This window comes from Xiphias gladius, chromosome 8 (genome assembly GCF_016859285.1).
Source record: "Xiphias gladius isolate SHS-SW01 ecotype Sanya breed wild chromosome 8, ASM1685928v1, whole genome shotgun sequence".
Classification (NCBI taxonomy): Eukaryota; Metazoa; Chordata; class Actinopteri; order Istiophoriformes; family Xiphiidae; genus Xiphias; species Xiphias gladius.
In genome coordinates, this window is record NC_053407.1 from 13800132 (window position 1) to 13815945 (window position 15814).

The window sequence follows — 15814 nt, forward strand, 5'->3', positions numbered from 1 at the left end:
AAAGCACTGGAAACCGTTTGTGGTGACTGTTAAACTATCACAGTTGAAACTGATGTGTATGTGGGAAAAATGTGGCCACATAAATAATTTCACAATCTAAAACAGTGAGTCATCTTTGTCAAATTGTCTTATTTCTCAATTCTGTCTAATCTGTTCTCTATTTCTTTATCTTGTCTGAGGAAAAATGTGCAAAATGATGCACAAAAATGTCCAATCGTTAACAAAATGGTAAACACATCTGTATCTTTTTAATAATCATAATCGGTGTTGGCACTGGAGTGAAGTCTAGAATTACACTGATCTTTTAAGTGCTGCTCTGTTTGCACTTTCTATGCTTGAATATAAGATGGCTGTTGTTGATAAAATGTTTTAATAGAATTATCTAAGGTACATTTCACTAATTTGTCAAATATGTTAATTTTATAACTTCTTTCATGTGTTACCCTTTGAAAATTCATTTCATTTTAGCCTTCATTCAGAATCTTAATATACATTTTGATGTTGAAAAGGAAAAACATTTTCAAGTCCTCTGAGCTGATTTTTACTTCTCTCTCCATGCACCCCAGTGACAACACAGTTGGGGGTTGGGCCAGTAGCACAGGGACCACACTGCAGAAAGAATTACATTTCAATAGAGAGAATGTCCTGCTGTGCTGGGGTCATTGTACCTCAGTCCCGTAACCTTTGACCCCTGACCCCTGCTGAGGTTTGTATTTATTGGACCATAGGTCCTCTGTGTTATGTCTCTCTGAAATCCTGCACAATTCACAGCTGAGACTTGTTTACAGCAAGAAAAAAAAAACAACAAAAAAGCCTGCCTTCATTGTGATTTAATCACCTGACCTGAGTGTCAATATCAAGATCCGCTGAGGATTTCAGAAGAAGACTGGTGAGCGCGGGTGTGCACGAGGGCAACACTGTCAGCCGTGAGAACCATGTGCTGCCAGACCAGTAGGTTTCATCTCTGACGTCACCAAAATGCTGCTTATACAGTGGTTATAAGATAATGCCTCCCTATTTGTTTGAAAAAAAAAAAAAGTTATGTGCTCTACAATGCTACAAAATAAATGCACAGCGTATTGATTTTTATTACGTGTTGTACAATCTATAATTTCTTTTCTTTTTTTATTCAAAATGTAAGACGTGTACGTGAGAGTGTAAGATTACAATTGCAAAAAAATTTCATTTTGGATTTCAAACTTGGTTAATATTTTTAAAGTCACTGTATTTATGCATGGATAATGTATAATTTCTATCAGTCACACACAATAGAGCATTGTCCATAATTAAATATTTCTATTCAGGGCCATGAAGTGGGACTGCAGCCTGTAGCAACATTTATTAGGAGGAATACAGACACATCCACACTCAGCCTCACAGGTGGTCTCCAGTTCAATGTGCATGTCTTTGGGCTGCTGGAGGAAGATGCAAACTGTGCCAAGAGAGAACTGAGGTTCAAACCCAGGAGTGTGAGGCAGCCGTAGCCAACACATATCCTGATCCCATTTGATGATGTGATTGCAAAGTGGCATTGATTCACCGAGTAGGTAACAAAGGGGAATAGTTTTTCTGTACAGTCACATAGGTGGCTCCACCAAGTCTGAGTCTGTGGTTGAAAACTGCCCTGCTATTTTTTTTTCCGAAAGAGCCTGATTGACTTTCCAAACATCTGCGGCATCACTGTCTCAATCACTGACATATACAATAAATACTTCTTTCTTTTCTAAAGCAACAAAACCATAAGACATTTAAGAATGATTTAAAGGATATGCAGTACCTCACAGATTATTAAAAAGAAAATAACTCGGAGGGCAACAATCTGGCCCTATGGATGCATTCTTCTCATTCGACTGAGGATAATTGCAGAAGTGAATACATTTTATTACAGAATAGCTTTTTACGCAGAGTCAAAGTCAGTTTCATAGACAATGCCAGTGCAGCAACAGCAGGTTAAACAGGATATTCATGAGTTAAACAAATGTAAGTAGTCAGGTTTGTTTATTTCTCACTGAAGGGTATTGAACAGATCTGGCTCACAGTAAGAAGTGATGTATAGGCAACTTTCAAATCTCCTATATATTACACAACATGAACCAGCAAATCAGAATTAACTTCATGATTCTCATATTCTTATTATTTACATTTTTTTCCTGCCACATTTCCTGCCACTTTCCCTACTTCAATGTTTAGCTGACTGGTGTGCATGTATAGATGTTTATATGCCTGCATACTGATACAGTCCTTTGCTTTTTTGGTAACATAGGGACCACATATTGTGATTTGAGCAGTAGCTGACTGTTGATTGGAATATGTGAGTGTACAGATACTGTGTATTTGTACTACACTGGATAAACCCAGTGGAGAGCAGGATAGCTCTACTGGTGATGGAGACGGTCAGGGGAGTTTCCCTGTTGACAGCAGCAGACCTCACACACACACACACACACACACACACACACACACACACACACACACACACACACACACACACACAGAGAGAGACTCACTCACACACACACACTCACACACACACTCACTCACTCACACTCACTCCAGGCTAGCCTGCTAGCTAGCGAGCTAGCTGCACAACACTCATTGGTAACGTCAAAACCAAGCTGCCTATCTGTTTTTCTTCGGATATCCACGATGGATTTGAATAATATCTTGTCGCAGCTTGAAACTGCCAACGAAGAGGAAATCGAGAAGCTTCTGCAGCAGTATAATGGAGAGGTGAGGCTTTTCTTTTTTTACGTCAACCAAAACAAACGGCAGCGCTAACGTTAGCTAGTTAGGCGATCAGCTAAGCTAGCCTCGAGTTGGCTAAATATCTTGATAGCCAGTTAAACTGATGTTAGCACTGTCATATGATATCTAATGTGGCACCGTTTAACATATCACCAGCACAATTATAAATGAGCCAAACAGGACCTTGATAACGTAGTTACAACATCCACGTAGTGCTGATGATGCTAATGCTGCCTGCTCTCAAATCAGGTTTCTGTAAAACATGAAAATGTCAGCCAACTTCAGCTGTTTCTCTGAAGTATCTTGGAGACATTTACGTCTGTTTAAAAGAGGTTGAGGCTTATTTGGACGAAGGTGTTATGTGTGGGTTGGGTTGTCTTTTGACAAAATAAAACCACACCTAACATTTGTAATAAGGCATGTTTAACATTAGTGTGTCTGTGTCAACGATGAGCATCATTTCTGTTTCAGAACAGTCACACCTTCACTTTTGACCAAAAGGAAGAAGCCCTGCGGAGTGTAAGTGTAACTATTTATCCGAGCAGCTTGTTATTAAATGATCAAGATACTCCTGTTTTGCTGAAATGTGTGTGATTATACCTGTGTCATTTCAGAAGCTGTGTCAGAGTCTGTTGTCAGTACTTCGGAGGCAGGTGCAGCCCAGCTGTCAGAGGACATGTCTGGAAACTCTCCGCATCCTGTCCAGAGACAAGCGTGTCCTCGCACCAGTAGCCACCAGGGAAGGCATGCTGACCCTGGGGGGGATGGCGAGGCTGCATGCTGGAGAGGAAGGGGGGGACAAGCAGAAAAGCTCTCAGGAAGACAAACAGTCAGAGGAGGAGGAGAGGGTGGTGGTGGAGGCCTTGAAGTGCCTATGCAATGTGGTGTACAACAGTCCTGCAGCTCAGCAGGTTAGTGTAGATGTGCAGCTGGCTCATGGCCTGTGTGCCTGCCTGCGTACGGCCCGCACATGGAACCACGAGGTGGGCCTATTCACGCTGCGCCTTCTCTTCCTGCTGTCTGCCCTGCGGCCGGATGTTAGAGGGGTTTCGAGGAGAGAATGGCATGCAGTGAGGCTACTGACAGAGGTCCTGGAGCGCACCCTGGATGTGCGCTGGGTAGGCCCCTATGAAGCTGCCCGTCCAGATCCACAGGCCCTGCCCATGCCTGCAGAGGACAATGAGCGCGCAATGGAAGCACTCAAGGCCTTGTTCAACCTCACACTGTCTGATGCTGGTGGTGAGGTGAGTGTGTAGTTGTTATGTGTTATAAGGCTGTAAGAGTGCGTAATGTTACAGTAAAGGCTCACATTGCACGTCACTCATTGGGGTTCGTTCTCTGGCTCTGTGTTATAAGTGTGTATGGAAGGGTTAGGAGCAGATTAGGTATGTCTACGTAAATGTTTCTGGCTCAGCCGTTTGCTCAAATATGGATTAGATTGTAATCGACCACAAAGATCATACATCTGATCCCCACAACAGCCACATGATGTCTATCAATAACTATTTGTCCTGTTTACATCTTTCTGAGGAAGACACTCAACCTCTCACTGCTCATTCACTGTCAGTGACTCTTGGTAAGCACATCAGCTGAATCCCCGAAATGAAATGTGGCATAAAATATAGAGCGACTCAATTAAAACATTAGAATTCAAGACAACAACTTAAACATTCAGTTTATACAGAAAATACATACTGTATTAGGCTGTGAACGTTGTGGCACTTAAAGGCCAGGACAGCCATGACAATTAGAGGTCAAATTAATATCAGGTGTGTGGAGTAGTCTAAGGTGTAAACGGTGCACAGCCATTGTTAACGTTATTAGTTACACCTGTGCTTTTCCATCTATGACAAGTCAAAATGTCTACAAAGAGAATTTAAGGTTCATTAAGGAGGCACTGATATGAAGCACCAACCCCACGAGTCTATCCACGACTGTCCACTTTTATTAAAAAAAATAAAGTGTAAAATCAGCTTCATAGAAGCCCTTTGCATGGGTCCATATTAAACTGGTGTTGCAATAGTTTCACTTCTTCATGATTGGACAGATTGTGCTCACCAGAATGCCCTCCTCTTTTTTTACTTTCTCATTTAGGTTGGTTAATAACCCTAGTCTTTAAATGTGAATCAGATCAGCCACCGTCAACATTATCCAGTCCAGAATAGTCAGTAATTTTTTTTTTTTCACAGCAGTGACTTGTTATAGTAGAAAAGTACAGGTGTTACTAATAACATTTAGGATGTGTCCCCGTAAGACATGACAGTGTGACAGTGAGCCAGCATGCACATTGCCAGGACTCTGAAGCAACAAAAGGGAATTCAGCCATCATTAAATGTATTATTTAGATCTGTGCTTTTCCCACTGAGACATGTCAAAATGTCTTCCCTTAAAAAAGGCCTATTTTAGGCCAATATCACCATCAGTATTTTCCAGACTACAGGCTACAAACACAGACCAGAAATTGTATCTTCTAATCCCATGAATCAGGTTAGATGACATTTGGAACATATGCTTTAGGACAATATGTCAGGAATGTAACGAACTTTAGTTGTGGTTGATGTCGTTACGATGTAGTGGTTCTTAGTTACAACTGATTTTAGAAAAATCAGTATCAAACTTTGCAATCTTGACTAAGAAGGTATTTCAAACATGCTTGCCTTATTTCAAGCAATTTCGATTGAAAAGGACGCATGACCGCAAGGGCAGCCTATAACGCCGTGTAAGTCTTAATGACTTAATATAATTTTACTTCTCAGGCTCATATGTGACCCTGCTCTCCTCTTTGATGCTTTAGAAATCCAAGCTTCCTCTTCCTCCTCCTTTTTTGAATCCCAAGAAAAAGCTTTCACCTCAGACTGCCTCCTTGCTCTGCTCTTATCTGTCTTTAGACTAGTTTAAATTCCTCTTTAAATATACAAGTTCCTATTTTTGCATTTAGACCTTTGCTTCCAGGCTCCTGTGGTTGTAGTTTAAGCAAGTTTTACTTCTTTTATCGTTTTGCTTATTCTTTGAACAATGGAACAATTTGATTGGAATTAATATTTTTGTACATCCTTGATTTGATAGGAGGATGACCACCAGTTCCGGCTAATCGCTGCCATCCTGCGTCATCAGTTGATGCTGAAGACTGAGACAGAGGAGAAAACAGAGGAAGCACACAGGTGGGAAAGCTACAACATTGAATGAAGGCACTCGGCACCTTATGGCCTGTGAAAGGGAAAAAAACAAGCTTGAAATAGCTCAGTCCCATTATGCATCTATGGTTTGTAGCTTACAGTATGTAAATGTGTGTCCTCACCTCTGTATTTGGTGATTGTGTTTGAAACAATTATGTAATTTGAACATCATTTGAAACTGATTTGCATAGAAAAGCACACAGATCGACAGAGTTCTTCCACTACTCAGCAAAATTACTAGATCCATGTACGGTACTGGAAAATCACTTGCTGTGATTTGCATGTAAGCACCCACTGTGGACAATCACTGAGTGTCCACCGAGCAGCTGTGTGTTAGCAGCTCACTACAAATGAAGACTGATAGCTGATGGTGGCGGACTGCAGTGTCGGGGAAAAAAACACTTCAGACAAAACAAAGATGTTTCTTTGGAGCCTTGTTGGGTGTTTCATCTTCTAAATGCTTCTACCTGTCATACTACTGCAGCAGTGTCGTGTTCTCATGGTAATGTAATGCAGGAATGCTAAGAATTTGTGGCCACAGATTGAAATTTAAACAGTGTCATGTAAAAGAGACTGATGTTCCTCTTGACCTGTCAAGCTGTTGTCCGAACTGATCATGGAAGTTTTGCCCGCTGACCAACATAACTTGGTTGTAGTTTGTTGAAATGTGAGTATGCAACAGAACTCGTCTAAAAGGAAAAAGGGACTGTGAAGGGGGAAAATTGTTTTTATTTGTTACATAAATACATATGTTGAGTTAATTAGGGTTAGTCAAACTTATTTGGTCAAAATATTTCCAACTTTAGGCTGTTTTGATTTTTTTTTTTCTTTTTATTCACTCTAGTACTCAATATTACCAATTGTCTCTTACTAGCTAATGCGGGCCCTCTGTAACAGTATAAAATATATCTCTAGACTGGAAAAATATAAATTTCACAACTTTCGGGTAATCTCAGTGGCCTTGATGAATCTACCAGCAGTTAGGAAGGTAGATATTTCTATAAACTGCCCACAAATCCACGTATAGAGAGACAAACCAGGCCACATTTCTCCTCCAAATGTTTGGAGGGGAAATCAGAACTACTTTGGCTCAAAAATCCTGCAATCTTCGCTTAGTACTCTGATTTTCTGTTTTATTGAAGGATTCCCATCTTGTTCAGCTTGTACCAAACATAGCAGCTATGGATTGTGTACGGAGCACAATTTCTAAAGTGGACATGAAGCCTAATATCTTTCTACCACTCTCAATATAAAACTTTATGTCGCTTAAGTTGCTATTTGGACAACATAGGATTGTGTACATTTAACAATGTGGCACAGATGTGTGTTAGGAAATGTATTTGTGAAAGCCCTTTTTACCCCATGTGAGCCAGACCGCACCCTGAGGTCATCTGGCAGCTCCCCATCAGCTGTTCCAAAATGTAGATTAAAAACAAGAGGTGACTGGTCCTTTGCCATCAGGGGTCCTTGACTTTGGAACAGCTCTTCTTAGGCAAACTGCTCTAAGTCTTTCATCTTTTCAAAAGCCGTTGTTCCAAAGCTTTCATCTATTAATCATCCTCTTTACTACTTAAACCTCATTTTTTAGACTTTGACCTCTTCAACCCCTCCAGACCCTTTGGCAGCTCCATCTCAGAAACCGATGATTTTATCCTGTGAAGTACGGTAAAAGGTTTACATAATTAAAATTTGTTTTTTTTAAAAAATCCCCAGCCATGCTGTCAACTTGCTTAACAACCTGCCTGTGTCCTGCCTGGATGTGTTAATCGACGTGCCTGTCAAGGGAGGACTTGAGAAATATGGTGGGAAAAACATGGAAGCAGTCCAGATGTTACTAGATTTCATGGAGAAAAGGATTGACAAGGTAAAGTTTATCCTCTGCAGCGAATGCAGAGAGGACTGTGTAGTTCACACGCTGAAAGATTACTGATTACTTGTCCAACATACATGTTAATGTGTTGTCGATAGTTAATCCAAAACCTTGAAATTTCCTAAAAAACTGTAATTGTACCAGAGTTAATTTACACCTGTTGTGACTTACATTACAGAACGTAACTGAAACATTTTGAGCTTACATGTAAACAAAGATACACACTGTAAACCACCACAATGACAACCACAACCACCACAAAAAATATTGCTTGAACGGTTGAGGAATTAAAGCCATTTCTATACATAGTCCCTCATTTTCAGAGGCTTAGAAGTAATTGGATGGGCCCTCTGGTAGCTCACCTGGTAAAGCGAGTACCACATAGCAAAGCTGAGTCCTTACTGCAGCGGCCTGGGTTTGAATCCGGCCTGGGCCCTTCGCTGCATGTCATCCCCTCTCTCTCTCCCTTTCCTGTCTTTCTATCTAATGCAAATACAACACTTGGAATAAACTCCATACCTTTTATCAGCTCAATTTATCATGAAATAACGAGGGAACAGGCCACACCTGGCAATGACACTGATTGTCAGTCAATTGTCCAATTACTTTTGAGCCTCTTAAAATTAGGGACTATGTATAAAAATGGCTGTAATTCCTAAATGGTTAACACGATATTTTTGTGAAAACCCTTGAATTTAAGCTGAAAGTCTACACTTAAGTCACATCCTGATTGCTTTGTTTCAAATCCACTGTGGTGGTGTACAGAGGCAAAATTACAAAAGTTGTGTCATTGTCCACATATGGACCTGACTGTAGGCACATTCACATGCAGCCAGCCTTGGCAACTATTTTCTTGACATTTAGCTTTTTTTTTTTTTTTTTTTAAAGTAGGAGAACTTAACATGGAAGAGAGAGAGATAGTGACACATGGCAAATGTCTCGGGCAGGACTCTTAACTGGGGACATCACAGTGACATACAATATGTTTTAGACAGCTGGTACGCCAATATGCACTTCACAGCAGATTGGACCGGTGTGTTGCACACTGACTATCGTCTTCACACAGAGTATTACTGCATATCATTCAGTTTCTTATCTACCCATCCTGTGTTTATTTCATTATCTTTCATATTACCCATGTGTGCATTACATCTATCCTGTGTATCAGCTCGTGCAGCTTGTGAAGTGTTTGTGGTCTGTGTCACTCCAAGCAGGGCTCCAACTACAAGGAGGGGCTCACTCCGGTGCTCAGCCTTTTGACTGAAGGATCCAGATACCATAGAGAGATCCGCAGATATATCAAAGCTCAGGTACAGAAGCTGCCAACAGATTTAAGCACAGATAATAATAAAGTCTGTAGTATTTCTGGTGCCCTATTTGAGCTTCTTTAATATGGAGGGTGAGCATCTGAGTTGCTAATTGGTCTGAGTAAAGTACTGAAATCTCACAGGGATGCTAACAAGATATTAATTACCTTATAGTTTATAGTGACTAAACAATTAAAAAAAAAAACGATCTGAAGTATTGAAATTCTCTGCATCTTCAGGTACTTCCCCCACTGAAAGATGTGAAGATCAGGCCAGAGATCGGCACCACCATCAGAAACAAGTTGGTTCGCCTTATGACTCATGTCGACATGGGCGTGAAACAGACGGCAGCAGAGTTTCTCTTCGTTCTCTGCAAAGAGAGCGGTAAGATGGGGCAAGCAGTGGTCGGGTCAGGGAGGAACAGGGGGTACAGCACATCAGATGAGAAAATAAGTGAGAGAGCGGGAATAATTTCTGTAGTTGAGTGCAGTTGTTGAAATAGTTCATTGCCAGATGCATGACTCTTGCATAAATATAGCTACAGCTTGGCTCATCCTCACGCACGAACAGTTATATGCAACATAAAACCCTTGTGTACGTGTGGTTTAATCTTCTAGTGGACAACCTGTTGAAGTACACAGGATATGGAAACGCGGCAGGACTCCTGGTGGCTCGAGGACTTCTTGCAGGAGGGAGAGGAGAGACTCAGTACTCTGAAGATGAAGACTCAGACACAGAGGAATATAAGTCTGCCAAACCCTTGTGAGTAATCAGCCCAGGGCTTAGAATAAAGCATTGACAATCTGATTTTATGATTGTGTATGCATTGACAATGTATGAATTCGTTCAGCGCTGTACATTAAAGGGGCCCTATTATGCTCATTTCCAGCTCCATATTTTTATTCTGGGACTCCACTAGAGTAGCTTTGCATGTTTCACAGTTCAAAGAAAGTCCTTATTTATCTCAAACCGCCTGTTATACACCCCGTCAGTTGAGCCTCTGACTGAAACAGGCAATATTAACTCCGGCCTCTTTAAGAGGCCTCCTTAAAAGCCCACTTTGTTCTGATTAGCCGAACATCCGGAAGCCTGCAGAGGAGCAGTGCACCCAGTGCCTGTGAGCACCGCCTCATCCTCTTACCAGTGGGGAGGTTACAAAAGCAAACTGTAAAACTTAGAAAACTAGTAACTAAAACTCAGTAACAGAACATAATTGATTGGAAATGTCAACTTCTCAAATCCATCGGTACATGATCGAGCCCGAATCCGATCCGGAATATGAGAGCCCAAACATCAGCCGCAACAAAGATTACAGCAGGACATCTCTGTTCGGTAAATATTATGTCCATTACCCGCTTATTGTGTGACATAACAGCAGATATTGTCTTTCAATCACAATCCATATAAACATTTTTTTTTTTATATAAGCCCGTTAATAGTTGTACGTATGGGAAATACGCTAAAATGCTGACTGAAGTAGAAAACGTCTTCTGTTCAGAAAATACAAATGCTAACATTGCTAGTAAAATCTTACTCTGCTGTTGCCAAACGACTGTATAGTAAACCTGCACCGTAGGTTTTTTGTATGCTGGAGAACATTAAATGCCTATAATACTACTCAAGTAGACTGTTTTGGGAGAACAAGCTGTGGAGCAGATGAGCCTAAAAAGAAGTCCATGACGAGCTGACGTCAGGTCGTCGTGGAAGTAGAAAGAACCGTTGGAAACCTTGCGTTCAGAGCAGTCTGACGCCTGAGATTTTGTCTCAGGGATTATTTTAACAAATGTTTACTCATTATTTGAAACTTTGGCCACATTTAATATGGACATCTGACACTGTAATATTATACATATGACAGAAAATAAGCAAGCTTAATAGGTCCCCTTTAAAGTTGCTCATCTGCTTGTTGCAGCATCAACCCCATCACTGGTCACGTGGAGGAGCCGATGCCGAACCCCATCGAAGAGATGACAGAGGAGCAGAAAGAGTATGAAGCCCAGAAGCTGGTCAATATGTTTGACAAATTGTCAAGGTAAAAATACCTCTGCTAGAGGCTGCGGAATCTTAATCAACACTTATAAAATCATGAGCTAAATGTACTGGATTATTTATATCTAAATTACTGGGTTTTCAGGCCAAAAACAGAATTGCGTATTAAAAAACGCATTAAAATATCCTTTACAGGTGCAGATTTTTGGATTCAGATCCACACCAAAAATGCATCTCTAGTTTTGGGGTTCACTGCCTGATGCTACACAAAATTGGACAGAAATTTGTTGACAGGTTTTAGACTTTTGGTACTGTATGTAACAGGAGATAATAGTTTGACAAGAATGGCAGGAAGGGGGTTGCCATGTCTACTGTTGATGATTTGTTGATATGTGATGTGTGTTTTTCAGGTATCCTGCTAAGAAACAAACAAGACAAACGCAGAATTCTTTGACAAATAATCAATCATGTATCCTGTGCAAAGGCTCACCTAACATGAATAACTTTTTCTCTCTGAACAACTGTTGCTTCCCCTGCACAAATTATTCATATTATTTATTGTTCCCTCTGCAAAGGGCCCCTCTGCATTTATGTTGACCTTTTCTTATCGAGCAGAGGCTAATGTTAGTCAAGCACGATGCCTGTACAAAAGTAACAGTGAGTTCGCTCCCTGCCAACCGATTCATCAAAGGAAGAATCTCTTGCCGTTAGCTGCAGCTTCAATTAGGCCTGGACTTCCAGCACGCCGCAGCATTCAGCTGGAGTAAATGGAAGCTGCTGGTACGCCGCTGCAGCATCATTACCAACACTCCATTAATTATCACCTAATTGGTTCCCAGAGTCGGCCTGTCGTTCCTGGTTCCTTTATGTGTCGCATTCAGGTTTTTAATAACATGTGCTGACTTTATTCTTCTCATTCTGAGGAGCCAATCACTGGCCAGACAGGGAGTGGACTGAGACAGAGGTACAACTAGACAAAACAATTTGGGTGGAACGTGGACGAAGAGGAAGAGAAATGGGCGAACAAATGTGTAGACAGTAGAAAGCTGACCTTGTCATTGCTGAGCCAAAGAGGGGGTTGATCTGTAATGAGGCACGTGCAGCCAGAAGAGGAAGATTCCTTTCTTAGGCTACATCCTCTTTCTTCTCTTCCTCAGTGAAGGAGATGTTGTGATGACTGAGAGGTGCTCCCTCACTGCACTCACTGCTCTAAGGAGATCGGTCAAAGCCCTGCAAGAATGTGCTCCCCTAACTGCTTAACTGATGCTCCAATTAGCACATATTCTGCACCCCCACCCACCACCAACACCTCTTACATCTGACAGACCTCCGGTCCTCTGTCACTGATGAGGAGGAGAGGTTTTTTTGTTTGTTTGTTTGTTTTTTTTTGTTTTGCTCTAATTGGGAGAGACAGTAGTACACGTTTTTGTTTTGTTTTGTTAGTCCTCATTGTACCTGCTGACTTTGACCAGTGGTATGAGGCTGTGGAGTTGACTGGTTGTGCCTCTCGGCCGGTTTCGTCAGTGAAAAGATATCACATTAAAGCTGCGATATTCTCTGATTTAACCACCCCCTAATTGCAGGAATCAGTAGGAATTACATGGCCATTTGTATCTGAATATTTCAAATGAATGAAAAGGGGTCCTCTTTAAATCTTTGGTGATAAATCATCAGAGAGGGAGTGGTGACACAGTGCAGGTATAATTGGATTAGGATGAAGGGGCAGCCGTGGCTTTGAGGAGATTAGTGTGAGCGCTGATCCTGTAATTAAACTGCCACAGGAGAGGAGGGGAGGAGGGCCTAGAGGGAGAGAGGATGGCCAGACAGGGGCCAGTGTCCATGAAGGGGGGGAGGGGTTTGCCAAGTGAGGGTCCTCGAGTTCTGGATGTAAGAGAGTAAAGATGTATGAGTGAAAGCCCTCTTTAAGACTGTCCAGACACAAAGAGTCCTGAACAGAGTTGTGTTTTGTCTACAAATTTTGTTTAATTTGAAAATATAAAAGAACAGTCATGACTAATTGTATGTTTGAGGCATACAAATGAGGTAGTCTTATCTACCAACTGTCTATCCAGCAGCACAGTATCTGATGTTTTTTGTCTTTGTGTCCACAGGCAGAACGTGATTCGGCCCATGGGCGTAAGGCCGGACGGGACGTTAGCACCTCTGGAAGAAACTCTCTGTGATCCACCTGAGGACAACTCAGGATCAGACTCTGACTAGTGGTCTGCACATTGAGGCCACATTTTCCAGACTAAGCCCACCAGGCCCCAACACATTTAAAGCTGTGTCACATTTCAAGGGCTGGATTCTTTGAAGGATGGTACCCGTGGAGGTAGGTCCTGCAGAGGAGCTAAAAGCTGAACCTGAAATCTAAAAGAGAAAGTGTAAAAGTGTACAGTCACAGAAACAGTGTTAAGCCATCTCCCAAAAAAAAAAAAAAAAAACTTTACAGGTGCTGGATCAGACAACACATCCGTATCCCTGAGAGCTCCCTATAAATTAGTCGAATTAAATTGATTGGCAGCCACCAGTAGTGTGGATGTTGTCTAACTTCTACTCAGACAGAAACCCAGTGGATTTTAGGCTCCTCTTTTAAACTCGTTAAGTCTAGTTTACCAGTAGGAAGTTGCCCTAACTTGGCTGACCAGAGTTAACATTAAAAGTTATAATGTTAATGGTAAATACACTATATCCTTCTAACTTCCACTCATCTGTAAGTTTATGCCTGACATCTGTTATATACATCTTGCTGTTTAAATGATTTATGTACTTTGTTGTACTTCAACTGACATTTACCACTGACTAATGACCACTCGAATGACAATACACTATCATGTAAACATGACATGGTTTAACTTATCACATCATCAAACAATTGGGCAGCATGCAGTGGATTGTGGGATACTCAGGGCTGCAAAGAACACACTCCAGAAAAGGAACTCTTGCTTTCTCGGCTTCATTCAGAGTATCCTTTGAAATGGTACAGGTCTTGTTAGCCTGTTATGAGGTATTCAGTCTATAAATGCAACTTCTGATGATCCAGCCCTGAAGTGGGACACAGCTCAACATTTCACAGGAGACTGTAGGTGCCCTGTCGGCGCCATAAGCCATTCTCCAAAGTGGAAGTGGAATTGATGTATGATGCCACATAATGTATAGGAGGCCTCCTGGGTTACCGTTGCACCTTCATCATTTATTTTATTGCTCCCTAAGTTGAGAGGATAGAGGTAATGACAGAAGTTTTGCTGGATCATGTGTTTCTCATCGAAAACACTGTTGTTGTTGTTAAAGTGAAATTGCGTCTAAATTATCATTCCTTCACCTGTGCTTGTTTTTAAAAGTTTCTCTTCATTTTTTTCTGCTACATGTTTTGTCACTGTATTTGTAGATAATTCAAGTGCACATTACACAAACACATTTAAACATGAAATCAAAGTGAAAACCGTTAGCAGTGGAGTTTCTCCTTGGTTTAAAATCATGGGACCTGTCCAGACCAGACCACAGGATTAATGTATATTTAGAAATCAGGCAGTGCCAGTGTGGATAGTTTGGACTTGCAGCTCAAAGCAAGTCTATATGTGGTTGTGCAATTATCATGAATGTTGCACATCAGTTAAGTCGCCAACAAAACTCTGAATTTAGGGCTTGTTGGCTAACTGTCATGTCACTGAAAGGTGACAAGAAAACTTCCTCTTTTAAATTGAGAGATGCTACTATTTCCTGTGGTGGACGATAGTAAACAGATAGTTTTCCTCCTGTCGTGGACTCTTGACAAAGAAATGCTTAAACTAAAATGATTGTTTTCTAATCTATATTACTCTTTCCAAATCTGCATGACGTTAAATCAGTTCTCAGTAATGTGATTTGTTTTTTAGATTGACATTTTTGCTAATTTTATATAAATCCAAAAGTTAAGTCTATGTATAAACTGAGTAATATTTTGTTGTGTTGGTACAACTTTGGATTAAATGTAAAAGCTGCCAGTTCTTAAGTCAGCTGCATGATGGGATATGAGATCACATCAGATTTGGCGTCCTAAATGAAATCCTGCTTTGGATTACTGATACATTTGTTGTAAATGGGGGAAAAAAAAAAATTGCTGATTACAATCCAGACAAACCGAATATTGCTTTAACCAGAGAACATGTGTCATTATTACAGGATTTGGTGACAGTTCAGTTGTTTAATAGCGAATAAGCACTTTTCACCTGACCTGTGAATCACAACTGCCTCCTCACATAAACAGTAATGCAGATAATTTGGATGACAAATTAAAGGGAAAACCATCATTAGGTCTTTTAGTAAGATGTCGGGCCACCATGAGCTGCCAGAGCAGCTTCAGTGCGCCTTGTCATAGATGAGCAGTCTGGGGCTGCAAAGGCCATACCATAAGAGTCACAAAATTTCCACACCTATCAAACCATCCAGTGGCCATTTGTTTTGTGTCTTCCCTCATTTCCAAAGGTTTTTCCCTTTAATTTGACATATCTCTGGATCACAATTTTCTCTACACAATCATTGTGGGATGAATCAAAATTGCATGTTCACGTTCTCTCCATCTGGAAAGACTATGCTATGGGAATAATTTTTGTTCTTTTTGCACATTCTTTATATACTGTAAACAGCACCAATCTTATTTTATGTAGTGAGGCGTCCACTGAAAAGTTAATAAACTGGAGAATAAGAATATTTGTCTTTTTTGGACCATTACAACAAACCATATAAAA

General features: G+C 40.9%; 1 protein-coding gene and 2 long non-coding RNA genes across 4 annotated transcripts; 1 reads left to right on the forward strand and 2 right to left on the reverse strand.

Annotated features, from left to right (window-relative positions):
• Positions 1-2646: 2646 nt before the first annotated feature.
• ric8b (RIC8 guanine nucleotide exchange factor B) lies at positions 2647-15774 on the forward strand. Of its 2 annotated transcripts, none has more exons than XM_040132612.1 (10): positions 2647-2730; positions 3217-3264; positions 3360-3989; positions 5812-5906; positions 7635-7785; positions 9003-9101; positions 9338-9482; positions 9716-9860; positions 11011-11130; positions 13199-15774. In XM_040132612.1, the coding sequence occupies exons 1-10, from the start codon at positions 2647-2649 to the stop codon at positions 13305-13307; spliced, it is 1626 nt and encodes a 541-aa protein (XP_039988546.1). In that variant the 3' UTR covers positions 13308-15774. The 2 variants fall into 2 exon arrangements, with proteins under 2 accessions (XP_039988546.1, XP_039988548.1); XM_040132614.1 differs by having other exon boundaries at positions 9006-9101; positions 13199-13307.
• LOC120793038 lies at positions 3162-4490 on the reverse strand. The gene is made up of 3 exons (XR_005707928.1): positions 4441-4490; positions 3346-3525; positions 3162-3255 (listed from the first exon to the last, which is right to left on the reverse strand). It is a non-coding gene; the product is annotated as an uncharacterized LOC120793038 (long non-coding RNA).
• Positions 6653-8275, reverse strand: LOC120793037. The gene is made up of 3 exons (XR_005707927.1): positions 8154-8275; positions 7660-7755; positions 6653-7574 (listed from the first exon to the last, which is right to left on the reverse strand). It is a non-coding gene; the product is annotated as an uncharacterized LOC120793037 (long non-coding RNA).
• Positions 15775-15814: the final 40 nt, after the last annotated feature.

Coding starts and splice junctions, on each gene's coding strand:
- ric8b (XM_040132612.1), top strand. CDS start 2,647: ATGGATTTGAATAATATCTTGTCGCAGCTTGAAACTGCCAACGAAGAG. Junction 9,483..9,715: donor CGTTCTCTGCAAAGAGAGCG/GTAAGATGGGGC, acceptor TTAATCTTCTAG/TGGACAACCTGTTGAAGTAC. Junction 11,131..13,198: donor ATGTTTGACAAATTGTCAAG/GTAAAAATACCT, acceptor TTGTGTCCACAG/GCAGAACGTGATTCGGCCCA.